Here is a 16,572-nt window from a genome sequence, read left to right on the forward strand (position 1 = left end):
TATATTTTATAACTAGCTATGAAATTGGTAATTCCATCAAATGTCATTGATAGCAAAGTATCTGAACCTAGGCTAAAGGAATATGAAAATACATGATCATACATGAATTGTAAGTCTAAGCTTTATTTTACATTAAAAAAATTTACATATAAATCTACAATTATATTTTACATAATAACAATTGTTCTATAACCTAATTACCAATATTGAAATATTCATGTATGTGTTATGAATTTAAACATGGGATTTATTTTTTTTTAATATAAGGCTTTATATGCCAGTGCTGAATGCCTCAAATCTGTAGAAATGGAAAAGAATCCAAAGAGAAGCAACCATTACTTTACTCTTAAAATGTAATAGCCTTTCTTAGTTGTACTTATCTCGGATATTAGCTGCAGATTATAAGGAAACCCCCTTCTTGTCTCAATTTATGATTCTCAAGAGCCTTTATCACATCATTACTTCCATCAATCATGCTGTCTTTCTTGTATGGGATGTGGTCAAGTCCCTGCTGTTCTGACAGAGGGGCTCCCTGCAGAAAGATGGGGGAGGGCTGGAGCACTGGTCCATGTGGCGGCAGCTGGAGGGTGAGGATGCTTCTGGTCTCCATATCCTGTATCTCTTCTCTTCTGCTAAAAGCCCCACACCTCCCTCTATGCTCATTCTTTCTCTTTTCTCCCGATCAGATTCTCTCCTTTCCTGGCTCACACTAGTCTAGTATCCTATAGGAACTCTGAACACTTCCTAAGGGATTGGCCGATACTTAACGTGACAAATTGGCTGAAGGAAGGATCCCATTTTCCTCAATTTTGTTTAAAATAAATGCAGTCAACTACAAGTCCTACAAAGAGATTACTTAGATACAGTTTAAAAGGCCTTCTGATGTCAAAGATATTCTTGAGGTAGTTTTATCAAATCTCAACCCCTTCGCATGGTTTTTATGGGGTTTGTGTGTATTTTCAGGTGTGTGTGTGTGTGTGCGTGTGTGTGTGTGTGTGTGTGTGTGTGTATGTATGTATGTATATATGTATGTATGTATACGAGTGCGTCCTGATGGAAGTTTGTAGATCTATGTAGGAACATACACATATACATATTTACATATGTGTGTATATATAAGAGTACATATGGGTGTATGTTTTTTAATTCAATTCACTCACCTATCACTCACAGCTCCATAAAGGGATTGTGATGCCGATTCATCCGTATATGTTCTAAATGATTGAAAAGCATGTAGTCAGTAAAAAGTACATATATTTAAATTTTAATCACTTTTGGGGAATCAAATAACTGCATTTAATATACTTATTATATGGTAGCTGATTTTAAAATAGCCATATGAAAACCACTAATTTGCATCTTGTAGGCAACTGAGGAAAGCTGGGAATGGGAGAGGTGGTCCTCCCCAGGGATGAGCACATCAATTGCTTGTCCAGTGCCAAATGGTCAGCACTGAAAACACATACAAGTAACACTCTACCAACTGAGCAGATTATATTTAGCAATATATGCATATAATATACATATACATACATACATGCTGTAATAATTAATGGCAGAAGTGGCCATGGATTTGAAGGAGAGCAAGGGGGTATGTGGAAGGGTTTTGAGGAGGGAAAAGGAGGAAGAGCGAAATGTAATTAAAATATAACCTCAGAAATAAAAAATGTAATGCATCCGGATTAACTATTAATTCCGGAGTGTAACAGTCCATTGGTGCACTATTTCTAATTCAACTACAGTTTGTGGGCCCATAGCTTTCTGACCACATCTAAACCCCTGAGTCCTAACTCTGTCTTCTCCCCTCTTACTTTCACCCCGGTGTTTCTCTCCTCCCCACGAGATAAGATGAAGTAGCTGCAGATGGGAGGCAGCGGCTCCATCTGATTCAACAGTGAGTATTCATGTGGGGCACCAGTAGAGAGAGCATGAATGGTGAGGGACACATGCAGGTTCATTGGCAGATCCTTTTCTGCTAAGCCTTCCAACCCCTACCAATCCACCACTCTGTCTCTATGCTCTGAGGAGACTCTCTCTTTGGTCCACACACTCTTGCTATCTCACTTAGTAAATCTGATCATTTCCAGTGCAGTTGTTGTTATTAAGGGCGGGAAATACTGACCCCCTCCCCAAAAGCATCTCATTGAGAGAGATGTATACTTCATTTTTGCCCATGGTGTACCTGCGGGTAGATCTTTATAGACCTCGACTTCCTTTTATTCTTTTTTAGATCAAGTCTACTCGTTGACTGTGTCATGTACGTATATAATGCATTCTGATCCTTCTCATCCCTTATTGTCTTCTATCCTTTTCCACTCCTCCCACTCCCCCTCCAAACAATCCCCTTACTGCTTTTATGTCTTTGTTTTTGTTCTTTGACACACCTTAAGTTTTAGAGGGTGGGAAACATATCCCATTTAGGGATAGGTACTCAGCTGTCTTTTAATGTTGGCTTCTTTTTTCTTTTACTGTTCAATGTTCCTGTATATGTTGTGGGATATTTGTACACTGTGTGAAGATATAATGCTATGATTGGTTTAGTAAAGAGCCGAATGGCCAATAGCTAGGCAGGAGATACAGGCGGGATTTCTGGGGAGAGAGAGGAAGAAGAGGTGCATAGGAGATACCATGGAGACATGGAGAGCATACACAGAAGAAGCAGGATGGGTGGTATGTGACAGAATGTAGATTAATAGAAATGGGTTAATTTAGCTTATAAGAGTTAGTTAAAAACAAGCCTAAGCCAAAGCCAAGCTTTCATAAATAATAATAAGATTCTTTGCCATTATTTGAGAGTGAGTTGGGGCCCAAAGGAAAGTCTGACTACATACTGGGAGCTGGTGGGACAGAGAAAGACTCATCACATGTATATGTACATGTCTTTATATAAATGTATATATGCACATACATATTCACATATTTATGCATATATGTATTTTTTTGTTTTTTTTTTAACTCACACATCACTGAAGGACTCTGGATAATTCACTGATGTTAGGTCATCTGGATATAAACTAAGGGATTATAAAAGTACAATGTTACACACAAAACAATTTTCCTGACTTTTTAAGGTTAAAATGACTGTACTTCCTCTAAACATTAGCTGGTTAAACTTTGAATATCCATATGAAGATCATTATTTGAACTTGTTATGGCATTTTGATTAGGGATTGGGCTTTATAAGTTAATAACTATCTTACCAGATATGATAGCTCAAGCCTATAATCTCAGCAATAAGGAAGTTGAGGCAAGAGTCCAAGGCCAAGGCCAAGTCCAAGGCCAGCCTACATAGTGAGAGCAGGCTAGCTGTGGCTACAGAGTAAGACTGCTTCAAAAACAAAAATTAACAGTGACACAAATGATTATCTTAGGCCAATGAAAATAATAATATCCACAGATTTAACTATTACCTCAGCACCAACATATAAGTGATGTTATTTCAGACTCAACTTCCGTTTGTAGGTACACATCACCATGACCTCACCTGACTCCTGGCTCTGAATTCTCTTCCTCATCTGCTCATTTTCATAGTGTACATGTGTCTTTTCTGCCCATCAGACAGGGTGCACTCTAAAATGATGTCGAGTGTGTGTTGGAGGTACCAGCCCAGCACAGTTGCAGAGCTTTTGAGGGTTGGGGACAATTTTAGTATCCGTGTGTTCCATCTTCTGTTGGAGCTCCAGAGCCCCATGTTTGATCATTCATTACCACTGCCTTGACCCCAAGCAAGACTTCTCCTCCTTTTGAATGTTATTCCCCAAATTAAATTGTTGATGTCCTAATCACTGTTATTATTTAGAGACAGGCATTGCAAGCATAAACAGTTACAAGATGAGATCACACTAATAAATTCAGTCTTAATTCAATATGAGTGGTATCCTTATAGAGATGAACACGTTGGAATAAGATGCACATGGGAAGAATGCTAAGTATGAATTGAGGCAGAGGCATAGAGGATGGATCCACATGCCAAGGAATGCCAAAGATTTCCCCCACAACCAGCAGTGGGACAAAAGAGGTGTCCAACTTAATCTTCTTCAGAGCCCTCAAAAAGAGCTAGCCTTGAAGGCATCAGGTATCAGACTTTTACCTCTGTGGGGTATGGGGTAAATTGCTGTTGTTTAAACTATCTAGTTTGGAATGCTTTATTACTGAAGCCACAGCAAATTAACTCAACACTTCAGGTATTGTCTCACACACAGGCAATTCGACAGTTTTCTGTGAGTTTGGGTCACTAGGCACTAAAGTTTCTCCTGATGTGTTTCTCATTTATTCAACTAGATTCAAAACAAGAAAGAATGTGATAAACAGATGCTGGCATTCAAATACTTTAGAAATACTATCCAAAACACTCTATGCTTAATACCTGGGTATCCAAAACACTATGTTTAATACCTGGGTATCCAAAACACTCTATGTTTAATACCTGGGTATCCAAAACACTCTATGCTTAATACCTGGGTATCTTTATATATACATGGATGTAACTGACCTTCCATCACTTCCATCATTGGACAGTAGAGACTCTTCATGTGTGTCACAGCTAAAGAATTAAAATTGTACACAATCAAATACCATTTAAATCACAGGCTTACTTTGCACTAACTCTGCCTACAACTTATAAATTGGTTGAACCAAAAAAAAAAATTAACCTGATAGGGGAGAAATGGGAGTGGGGAGATGGGTTCACTAACAAACACTAAGGCTCTATGAGAACTCCATGGAAATTCACTACTCTGTAAGCTAACTTTAAAAATTTATGCTTGTGTCCAATAGATTTGCACTAGCTCACCCTTGGTCAGAGAAGCTTCAAGCTGTGGTTAATGAGGAGAAATAACTGGTCACAGTTCTGCTGATATTAAGTCACTATGAATGATCGGTCCCTGCATGGAAACCCCAGGTTCAGAAAACACCATGAAAGAAGGGGCAGAGAGAACGTAAGAGCTGGAGGGCAGGGGGAACGCTGTAAGTGCTGTCTTTCCAGACACGACATGGCCATTGACCCACGAACTACAGCTACCTGAACAAGACCTGTACAAGATCAAGCCAGCCGACACTATGGCATGGACTGAGGAGGGGTTCATGAGGTCCCAATCCTGGCTGAAGAGCTATTGGCAACTGATGGCTATTTGGGCAGGAAGAGTCCTATTTCCCTGGGTATGAGTCCAGGGGAAAGCACTTATGTCCCAGGGAATGGTGCCATGCACAGGTGCCATAGGCAGTGCTAACTGAACTCCATGTGTTAATTAAAAGGGGATTCGAACAGAAGTATTGTCCTTTGTCCCTAGACGTGAAGGTTTATGTGAATGAAAGACATGGGCTTACAAAAGAAACTTTAATATGCCAAGATTTAAGAGCTTTAGTTCCAAACCTAATGTTATATGAAATAGTCTTTTGTGATGGAATTTATTTTAAACTCAGATTAATTTCTATAGGAAGTCAACCTTTGTTTCTAATTTTGTTTGGCAATCTATGCTTATTATATTTTCAGGAACGATGTATAAGATACATTTAGATACAGATTAAGTCACAGAATGCCCAGGGGAAATTGGATTTTAAAAATGTATGATATGAGCCAATTTTCTTTTTTTAATAGGAAAAAACTTATTTGCTATTAATAGTCCACCTATAAACAATCTGTTATGTAACAGTGTAATTGTTTGCTATTAAGAAAAATTTCTCAGTAAAAAGTAATGCAATGGGCTGATGTCACCCCCCCCCCACCCCTTAGCCCGTCTAGTTTCTGTTCCTAAGTCCTGTCATTTCCTCCTCAGGTTTACCTAGGAAGGCTGTGTTTCCCACCAGTCATTTGATATCAAGGAACAGCAGGGCTGGAAGCTGGAAGTGCTGCTAGTGGATCTGGGTTGAAAGACTAGGCCTCCATGGATGCCAAGCTCTGGAGCACTCTTGTTTATTCAGAGTCCTCTGCTGCCCACCTCTCCCACCTCTGAATAAGATCCTTATCTCCCTGGCTCATTGTGAACAACACACACAGTCACTGAAACAGTTTAACTAAGCATTTGGCTTGCTAGACTCTGAAGTTCTCAGCAGACTGTCATCCAGTATCTTTGGATCAGGCCCATCATTTTGTATCTAGCCCCCAATCAAAAATGCTGCACACAGATGCTGAAAGGTTGTCGTGTGTGCTGTGCGTTGTCACGCGTACGTTAAAAAGGTTTTCCCATCCAGATTGAAAGAAAAAGTCAACTCACCAAATGTTGTCATTTAGGTTAGAGGACTGTGAATCGCTAAGTGACTCCGTTTTATTTCTGTGAACCAACAACAAAAATATATGCAAAGAATAAAGTTAGACAATATCAAAGGATTCATGATTTTCCCTATAGGGCACAAAATGAAGTTACATGCAACAAACTATGCAGCAGATGGCAGAAGTTTAGGCCATGGCCTCAGGTTAGCAGAGTGGAAACGTGAGCTGTTCTCGGGGGGGGGGGGGGGGGGGGTGTATGTGCATGCACAGTGTGTGTGTGTGTGTGTGTGTGTGCACTCACAGTGACTTAATATCAGCACTTTGACCAGTTATGTCTCTTCACTGACCACAACTTACTGCCAAAAGAAGCTTCTGTGGCCAAGACACACATTTTTGCTGGAAATAGAAGGATGTAGCAATAAAGGGTCAGCAATAAGGATTAAATGTCCTCCACATGTTTTCTACCATTTTGTCAGCAGGCTACTCTGGGACTAAGTCATCTGGAGAGACCATAATGGAGGAGAGAGAGGATGGTGAAGAGAGCATCTCCCTTCATCTCTGCCCAGTGTGGCCACTGGGAGTCCTTGGTAGAAAGTGCTTCTGCAGGTCAGAGGCTAACACAAAGAAATGGATATGAGCTGGAAGGGAAAGCTGAAAGGTCCCATGGGAAAGAGCTGGGGACCCTCATATGAAATCCTTGAGGACTAAAAAATAAAAGTTAACAAAATACAACATATGAAAGTCTCAAGAATAATATTATGAAATAAATGATTAATAGCTTAAAAATTGCTATGTAGCAACCATACAAAGTGATATATTTAAATTTTTGCAATATACAGATATTCTTTTTTTTAAAAGATGTATTTATTTATTTATTATGTATACAGTGTTCTGTGTGTCTGCCTGCATACCAGAAGAGGGCACTAGATCTCATTACAGATGGTTGTAAGCCACCATGTGGTTGCTGGGAATTGAACTCATGACCTCTGGAAGAGCAGCCAGTGCTCTTAACCTCTGAGACATCTCTCCAGCTCCCCAGATATTCTTAAGTTAATACAACTCCTATGAAACCTTGAATAGTTATAGATTCCTAGCCAAATGAAAACTAAAACTGCATGCAGCATTCTCTGTCCCAAAGCTCAGAATCAATGGAATTGTTGGTTTCGAGAGGTAACAGCGAAGTGTTGAGATTGCCACGAGTTAGAAAGAAAACCCCATGCTCTGCTTCCTTTGATCCGCAGATCGAAATACTCCACCTTCTGAAACAGGTTGGGGAAATGCCTCCCAAAACGAGTGGTCAAAGCCATCAGCCTTAGATGTTCTGTGTTAGTTCCCTTTACAAATTTTATCTTGCTCATTCATGTGTGTGCTATGTGTGTATGTGTGCACGCTCATGCCAAGGCATGCATGCAGGGGTAAAAGGAAAACTTCTGAAAACTGACCCTCTCCTTCCATTCTGTGGATCACTGGAAACAAACTCAAGGCATCAGGCCGGGGCAAAAGCACCTTTAACCACAGATCCATCACGCTGGTTCTATGTGTTCTTTCTTTGGGGTTTTTATGTACTAGTTACTTTTTACTTATTCTATATAATTTTTTTCTACTGGTATCGATGTAATAGAACTAGTTATTTTTGTTTATGACTGCATTTTCATATCTAGTTTGTTCATATGTTATAGTTGTTTCTGCTACTTGTTTTCTTCTTTCTGAGAGGTGCTGGGGACAGATTCCATGCCCTGAACATTGGTTACTAAGATATACACCCATCCCTGTTTTGAAAAACCATACCTCAATCCAGCTATGATATAGCACTGACTGAACTTGGAAAATACTTCAAACCTTAAAGAATAAGGCAGATAAAAACAGCCAGCCATCAACTCTTTCCCCAGATAGACACAAATAGGGAAGACCTGAAAAGCCATGGTCCATTTCACCTCCATCATAACAGCAGAGACTACACAGCTTCTACCTCCACCACATCAAGTGCCCCCAGCATAGGTAGCCCCCATAACCCTTCAGACCACATATTTTCAAAAGTCCAGAAAAGAAAACACAGAATGCACACCCTACATGCACATCTGTCTACAAACACCTACCTCAACTTCCAGAGGGTCCCCACTCTTGTTACAACCTACAGAGGAAATGGGTCATATAGGCCCCAGCACAACTACACTTTACCAAAACCAGGAATCATTGCCAAAGAAGCTATAAAGAAACTACACTAAGAATTCATTTGGAATTACACTCAACACTAAACACAAATTGATTTCTCCGGGCATTCTAAGGGAAGGCTGCTTCCTAAGAAAGATCTCACAAATGCACAAACTTCAACATAGAAACACAAGGAATTTTAAAAGCAGGCAACATGGCATCTCCACAAGTTAAAAGAACTCTAGAAATGAACTCCAAAGACATAAAATGAGATTAGATGCCAGATAAATGATTCAAAAGAATGATTGTTTAAATTAATAATAATTTCAAAAACAATATAAATAAACAGCTGATTGAATTAGAGAAGACAATGAGGATATAAAAGAGCCATTCAGTAAGGAGATGAAAATTTGGGGGAAAACTAGAAATCTTCTAAATGAAAAATCCAGTAAGTGAAATATTAAAATAGCTCTGTGTATAATCTCATGAGGTAGAAGAAAAACAGGACTTGAAGACAATATTGATAAATTAGAACATTTAAACATTAAAAAAAAATAAAAAGCATCTCAAAAGGAGTGAACAGAAAATGCCAGATCTCTGGGACACCATTAAAAAGACCAAATGAATATTAGGCATAGATAAGGGGTTGGAATGGAAGTCCTGGCTAGCAGCTCAGTGATAAAGTGCTTACTCAGCATGCACAGGGTGCTGAGTTTGAATCTCAGCATTGAAAAACAAATAAGAGGTCTCTGGAGGACACACACAGTGCCACAGTCTTAGAGGCTCAAGATACTGCCAGGGCCATACAGACCTGGGTGGCCCATGCTGCCACTCAGGGCCATGGTGTCATTTGGTCCCAAATTGTGGCTGTGGGCCACATCTAGGTCTGTGGCCCTATCACAGCCAGGGTCTCTGTCAATGTTCATGGATCCTGTTCCATGAACAGGAAGGTTGAAGGCTGAGTGGATCCACAAGATCTGGGCTGTCACTTGGGGACATGTTGGCATTTGGGGGCCACTGACTGGGACCATGCCAACCTGGGTGATCTGCAATGCCAACCAGGGCCACGATGACACCTGGGTGTGGGCTGTTACCAAGGACCGTGTCTGGGTCTGTGGTCCTACCTCAGCCTGAGTCTGTGCTGATGTTGCCACCAAAGGCCACACTGATGCCCAGGATCTGGGCCTTCACCTGTGGCCTTCTTGGTGCTCGAGGGCTGTGCTGCTGATGGGCCCATACAGACCTGAGTGACATGCACTGCCACCTGAGGCCAAGGCAACCATACAGGCCTGAATTGTAGCTAGGGCCATGTCTGGGTCTGTAGCCCCGCCACAGTCCAGGACCCACACTGATGTCTGAGGCTTCTGTTGCCAACAAAGGCAGTGCAGATGCCCGGGATCTGGGTCCATGCCTGGGGCCATGTGGGGGTTCAAAGGCTACACTGCCTTTGGGTCCATGCCAATCAAAGTGACCTGCACTACCAGCTGGGGCCATGGTGACATCTGAGCTCAGGTTGCTGCCAAGGACCATTTTCCGGTCCATGGTTCACCCACAGATGGGGTCCGTATTGATATCCATGGCCTGTAGGGCCACTAAAGGCCACAAGGATGTCAGGGGTCTGAGCCGCCACCCAGGGGCAGATTAGTGTCTGAGGGTTGAGCCTCTGCTGGGACTATGCAGATCTGAGTAGACTGCACTGCCATCAGGGGCCATGGTTCTGTGCTGATGGCTGAGGCCTCTGTTAACACCAAAAACACAAACAGTGAGGATATGACTTCATAGAGTTGGCCCTGCCCCTCACTGGCAGCAACACTAGGGAGAACTGGACTTGCCCCTCTGTTACTCCACTTGGGCTGCACACTAGAGCTGATCCTGTTGTTTGGGGCATGGGTGAGCCTGGCCTGTGGGTGTGAAAGCAGGTCTTTCCCTACCCCCACCCTCATATGCCATGGGGTGGCAAGGATAAGGGAAATGTGCCCCCCTTGCCACCTACAATGGGCAGGAGGGCCAACCCGGGGCCAGGGCCTGAGAACAGAAGGGCTGGCCCTTCCCCTCACCAAGTACAGCAATCCAGAGAGGGAGCCCCGCACCTCACCTGGACAAAACAGAGCTGGTGGTGTGGGTGCCCGTGCACCGAGGTGTGAGAGCAGAACTGGCCCTGCGCCTTGCTGCCTGCTGCAGTGGGTGAGCTAGAGAGAGCTCGCCCAGATGGTAACGATGAGGGAAAGCTGGCAGGCTGACCAACCCAGCTACCACCCAGGCCAGAACCAGGACTCTGAGGTAGCCCTCCCCAACACCCACCCCATCTAGGAACTGCTGAAGAATGTGCAGGGCCGGACCTACAGATCCAAAGCTGCAGGATCTCCATGACACAGGGCAACCACAGGATATCCAAGAGGAGCCCCAGTGAGGGCCCAGGATGGGTAGTATAGCAGAAGCCAGAGGCCTCAGACCAGAGCAATGACTCATGGCGATGAACACTTACAAGTAGAGATGGATGGACTAAAGGGTAGATTGTTGACTCACTGGGCCACACTGCAGCTTCCATGCTGAGATTTTTTTTTTCAACTTTTAAATTTTCTTTGTGGTGGTGGCGGCGGCGCACGCCTTTAATCCCAGCGCTTGGGAGGCAGAGCCAGGCGGATCTCTGTGAGTTCGAGGCCAGCCTGGGCTACCAAGTGAGTCCCAGGAAAGGTGCAAAGCTACACAGAGAAACCCTGTCTCGAAAAACAAAACAAAACAAAACAAAACAAAACAAAACAAAACAAAAATTAAAAAAAAAATAAATAAAAATAAAAATTTTCTTCTTGAAGGTTGCAAGGGCAGAGGGCAGGAGCGAGGGGACAGGGAGATGAGTGGGGTCAGGGTGCATGATGTGAAATCCGCAAAGAAATCAATAAAAAGTTTTTTTTTAAAAAGACCTCATAAGTACAATTAAATAGTTCTTAACCAATCAATTCTTTAGGCCAGACTAGTATCTTCTATATCTGTACCCTGTATTATAGATATATTTACTTGAAGTTTCTAATTTTATGTTAGTGCATTTCTTTCTTTTCTTTTTCTTTTTTTCTTTCTTTTTTTTTTTTTTTTTTTTTTTGGTTTTTCGAGACAGGGTTTCTCTGTGTAGTTTTGCGCTTTTCCTGGAACTCGCTTTGTAGACCAGGCTAGCCTCGAACTCACAGAGATCCACCTGTCTCTGCCTCCCAAGTGCTGGGATTAAAGGTGTGCACCACCACTGCCTGGCTTTTTTTTTTTTTTTTTTTGGTTTTTTGAGACAGGGTTTCTCTGTGTGGAACACAGCATATTTTAGTTTCCTATCATCCTGCCTGTGAGTCCTGGATTTTTCCAATAAACACTTGTCATTTTGTTAATTTATGAAAAAAGAAAAAATAAGTAAGTAAATACACGAACAAATAAGTCAATAAAGCCCCTTCTCTCTTCCTGAACCTAGTATCATATGTAATATTTGAGCTTAAGTTTGCCGTAAGTTTGGCTTCAGTCTCCATGACTCCTGGTCTTTAGTTTCAAGTCTCTTTCCCCATCCCACTCTGCATCTTAAAAAGGACGAATGTCCTGCCCTCACACAGGGACTCCGTTCAGTCTGACGATGGCCCTGGCTCTAGAGCACCAGCCTTGCCAGATGGCAGCAACCTGGCAGGCAAGGACCACTTGCAGGACCAGTGTTCATGTTCTCTTCCATCCCAGACCTACCGCGAGTTCCTTCTGGCTCCACATGGAATTCCCTCCTCCACTGGCCAACTCTATTAGAGTTTCAAACACAGTAAGATATTAGAAGAAACTCCAGGAGAAAGACAACTCCGTCTACGGCTTCTTACCCAAGACCAAAAGTATTCCGTGCAGAAGCTTCTCATGAGAGGATGTTAGACACAGCACTGAGAAAATTCTATGCTCACCTAGATGTCCCTGCAGTGAACAGCCCATATCTCAATTTGTGTGTGCATGCATGAGTGTATGTGCGTATAGATGTATATATACAGCACATGTACATAGTTATCATTTACATCTTACATTTCATTAGTCATTCCACCTGAGAGCACTGCTTGCATCCATTTGAGACAGTGCTAAGTGATTAAAAGACATACAGTAAGACACAGAATTACTTCCTAGATTCATGTTTTCATAAAAGTTCAACTCAGTTATCATTGATCTCTTGCTTATAAATGGATTGATTCCTAATATCCTCACATACAAATCAGTTATTTGGAATTTAATGTCCTATTTCCTATAAAATGACACTTTATATGACAGTAATACTATTAGAGTCCTGTTAGAATATAGTGACTCAAGACTAAGAACAATTATTTCCTCCTGAACCAGACACAATAGGAAACAGCCCTTTACTTTATTAGCACCCCTCCAGTCCCATCTAATGTCTCATTCTTCAGTCCTTCCATCCCTCCTTACTTTCACTCATCATGTCTGCCTTCCCTGCCCCCCATGGAAGGTACAGTAGCTGCAGGCCTGCGCCTGTTCAATCCCACTGGATGTTTTGGGTTTGGAGCACCTGCTACTCACCCTAGTGGCAGAGCTCTGGAAGGTGAGTGAGGCCCCCTTTCAAGCCCCACTCTGCCCCTTCCATTTCTGCTCGGGGCTCTGCTACCTTCCATTCCTGTCTCCTCCATGTCCCAAGCAGAACTCCCTCCTCTTTCTAGACTAACCTGAGAAAGGGTCATATGCAGGGTTGCTGATGGCATCCTAAGAATTCTGACTGCTAGATATTAAGAGTTATAAACAGGTTATGACAAATCCCCTCCCGCCTGGTGATCAGCTTAATTTTTTCTCTACTTTACCCCTAAAAGAAAGAAAGTTACATATACATGTTTTCATCTCTAAGAAAATCAATAAACCAATTAGTGCTATATGTTCCCAATATGTGCTATAACTTAGATCAGTCAAGTCAACTCACCCATTGTCACTGATCTGCGAGGACACAGACTGCATGGTGACGTTATCACCAACTCTGTCATAAAAGAAACGGCACAAGTCAAACACTCCACAAGGCAATCCCATTTTTCTCCTATCAGGTTCCAGGGAACGAAAAGTAAAAACCACAAGGAATTATGAGAGAACTGAAGAAAGAGACTCAGAGTTCAGAAGTGGGGACCCTGCAGCCACCTCTGTGTGTCCCGTGCATGTGCACATCCCAGAAATGAGGACAGGGCCTCTGAAGACAACCATCATGGATTTCCTTTTTATTCCCTGTTTGGCATGTCATTCAAGTAACTCTGGATAAGCTTAGTAACAGCAAGCTACACCTGTAAGTACAGGGATAAGAAAGGGTACCCATGAGGTACCCTTGAGGGGAAATAGAAAAAGAAACACCACAATAGTAAGGGACAGTTCCTGGTCACCTTTATCCAGAGGATAGAGATGTTCTGAATCCCATTTAAAAGCTTTTGTAAGGGCAGAATGGGGTAGAACACACAACCAGTGGTGGAACAGACAACCGAGACTTCCCATTATCCAAATTCTGGTTTGGGATGGTTTCATCATTTTAGAAAACTAAACTCCCCTCTGTAGAATGTGCCACATATAAAACACATCTTTTGGTGGTCAAATGAATAAAACCCTGCTGACCGTTTATCATTTGCAGGTATAATTGAGTCATAGACTTCTTGCCTTCTAGCATATGTTACGCCACAACAAAAGTGTGATAGTACATACTTGTTGTAATCCTAGCTTTGGGGAGACTGAGTCAGGAGGACCTTGAGTTAAAAGTCAGTCTGGGCCAGTTGTGGAAGCTCTGTCTCCAACACACACACACACACACACACACACACACACACACACACACACACACACACACAAAGCACTATATTGCAACAACAGAAACTGATACATACTTTTGAAATTCAAAACATATCTGGGAAAAATCCTTGTGGCATCCTCCATCCCCTACTCCAGTAACAAACTGAAAATAACATATTTTAAGAAATAACCATCAAGGTGGCTGTAATAGTGCACACCTGTGATCCCAGAACTTCTGGGGGTAGGGGCAGGAAGACCCAGAGTTCAAATTCATCTTTGGCTATTTATCAATATGGAGGTGAGCCCAAGACACAGAATATCCTGTCTCATAAAAAGAAAGAAAGAAAAGAAACAAATAACAATAGAAATAAGCTAAATAAGACACCAAAGAGAGCTGTGCCATGACCTGTGACATACAGGATAGATGGGCTGTCAAAGGCAATCTTGAGGGACCCCACAAGGTGCCACACACAGGAGATGAATGTTTTCAAGGTATTACCCTGGTTGTAGACCATTAAAGCCTCTTCTCAGAAACCAGCAGTGACCACTCAGGTAGAATTAAGGTAAAGTACACCAGCCTATACGTCAGGGAAGGGCCAAAGCCAATCACCAGGTCATCACACGCTCAGCTCCTCCATCTCCAAAGGCCAAGTGAGAACCCCTGAAGAGCGTCCCTTCCAATGCTGCTTTTCCCAGGAGCTTGAAGGGGATGTCGCCTGACCCAAGCAGTTGCCTAATCCACAGTGTTCCCAGCTTCTGAAACTCTGCCCCAGACCCCTTTACCTCTCCTCATGCTAAACTAAACCAAAGAAAGGCACAGTTTCAGTCCTGGCTTTCAGTAAAGGCGACTTTGTAATTCCTCACCTAAACCCATAAATCTCATACTCTGCTGAGACAATGGTCTTCAGACTGAGATCACCCCAAGCAGGCCTTCAGCTCTTCCCCCATCAGCCAACAGTTCAAAGGAATATGGATTTACGAGTCAACATAGCTAGATACTTGAAAAGTATAACTGCTGAGAAAAAAAATACAGCACTTGGAACAACATATAAAAGAACAAACCAAACAGTTTAAATAAATTAGGAAAGTACTTAAGGATTAGAAAATAGAAGGTGATAAGGGACACCAAGATGGCACATGCCGCATAAGCATGGCAACCTACAAGCTCAATCCTCAGAACTCACATAAGGTGGAAAATAAGAGTTGGCTCTACCAAGCTGTCTTCTGACCTTCATACATGTGTGACATATGCACATACACTACTGCATGTGTGTGTGTGTGTGTGTGTGTGTGTGTGCATGCACGTGCGTGTGCAATGCGCACACAACTAATTATCTTTTAAAGATGTTGGAATAAGTCTTATGGAGCGGTGACCCCTGAGAGCTATTATAACAACCAGTCTGGCAAGATACGTCCATGAGTACAATACCGCTATGAACGCTATGGAAGTAACCAACTTATTTCTAATTGGATTCAGGAGTGATCCACAGGAGGAATTGTAAGTCTGAACACGAACCCTTGTCTTGGGAGCTCATAGATCCTGGAGTAAATTTACTGCCCTAATTTTGCTAAATGGACACAGCATCAAGCTGCCTTCTAACTATGTGTCTCTATACCCACAGATTAGTGCAGCACTCAGTTCTCATCAGGGAAGCTTTCGTGTAGTCGACACTGAAAGTCACGACTGGTGGAAGTTCTGCTGTCCTTTTTTAAATGGGTGCTGCCTTTTAAGCCACAGCTGTCCAAATCAGCAACTGCAACTCCACCACTACCAGCAGCAGTTAGGCCTCAAGGGCCATAGTGGAATGAAATGTTCCCTCTGGCTCCAACTTCTCGCAAAGCTACGAAGGGAACTTAATTAACTAAACCTCTCTCCCTCTAAAGAACTCAAGGTTCAAAGGTTAAGGTGGAGTTCTGCTTTTCAGAGGCTGAATAGCAAGTAGCTCACCTCCTCTCCTTGCTTGCGTCCTCCAAAAAGCCCTCATGCTTCTCCTCGCCCCTCCTTATATAAACCCTTTCTTACCTGGCTCCTCCCTACCACTTCCTGTCAGCTGACGCTGCCTCCTGACCGCAGGTGAATTTTATTTAATCAAACATATCTTTGCATCATTAAACAAATGTTCCAGAGCAAAAACAAAAGTAACGCACCTTGAAATAATACTCTACAACACAGTTCAGATTTTTAGGTTGTAAAACTACTGTGTGCGTCTTCACCAACTGTATCGGCACTGCTCTCAAAGTGGGCCTAGTCCTTTCAAGTTTGTGTTTGGTGGGTTTTCAAGGGTCATGCCAATAACTAAGAAAATTAGTGCTCAGATTTTGAAGCAAGTAGACATCTTACTGCCTTAACTTAGTTCTTCATCACCCCACATTTCAAAGGTATCTTAAAAGTAGACATTCTATTTGGTTTCCCTGTGGTAACTGAAATTTTCAGAGGTTTTGTT

General features: G+C 42.4%; 1 protein-coding gene across 2 annotated transcripts in view; it reads right to left on the bottom strand.

The window, feature by feature from the left end:
- The window catches only part of LOC102918693 (phosphatidylinositol 3,4,5-trisphosphate 3-phosphatase TPTE2-like), an 82,536-nt gene that overhangs the window by 62,773 nt on the left and 3,191 nt on the right, over positions 1–16,572 (bottom strand). For both annotated transcript variants that reach the window (XM_042262629.2, XM_042262634.2), the window contains exons 3-7: positions 13,287–13,340; positions 6,213–6,269; positions 4,493–4,543; positions 2,961–3,014; positions 1,161–1,214 (exon numbers count right to left, since the gene is read on the bottom strand). In XM_042262629.2, the coding sequence (XP_042118563.1) occupies positions 1,161–1,214; positions 2,961–3,014; positions 4,493–4,543; positions 6,213–6,269; positions 13,287–13,340 (270 nt within the window). The remainder of the gene's footprint in view (positions 1–1,160; positions 1,215–2,960; positions 3,015–4,492; positions 4,544–6,212; positions 6,270–13,286; positions 13,341–16,572) is intronic.

This window comes from Peromyscus maniculatus, chromosome 17 (genome assembly GCF_049852395.1).
Source record: "Peromyscus maniculatus bairdii isolate BWxNUB_F1_BW_parent chromosome 17, HU_Pman_BW_mat_3.1, whole genome shotgun sequence".
Lineage (NCBI taxonomy): Eukaryota > Metazoa > Chordata > Mammalia > Rodentia > Cricetidae > Peromyscus > Peromyscus maniculatus.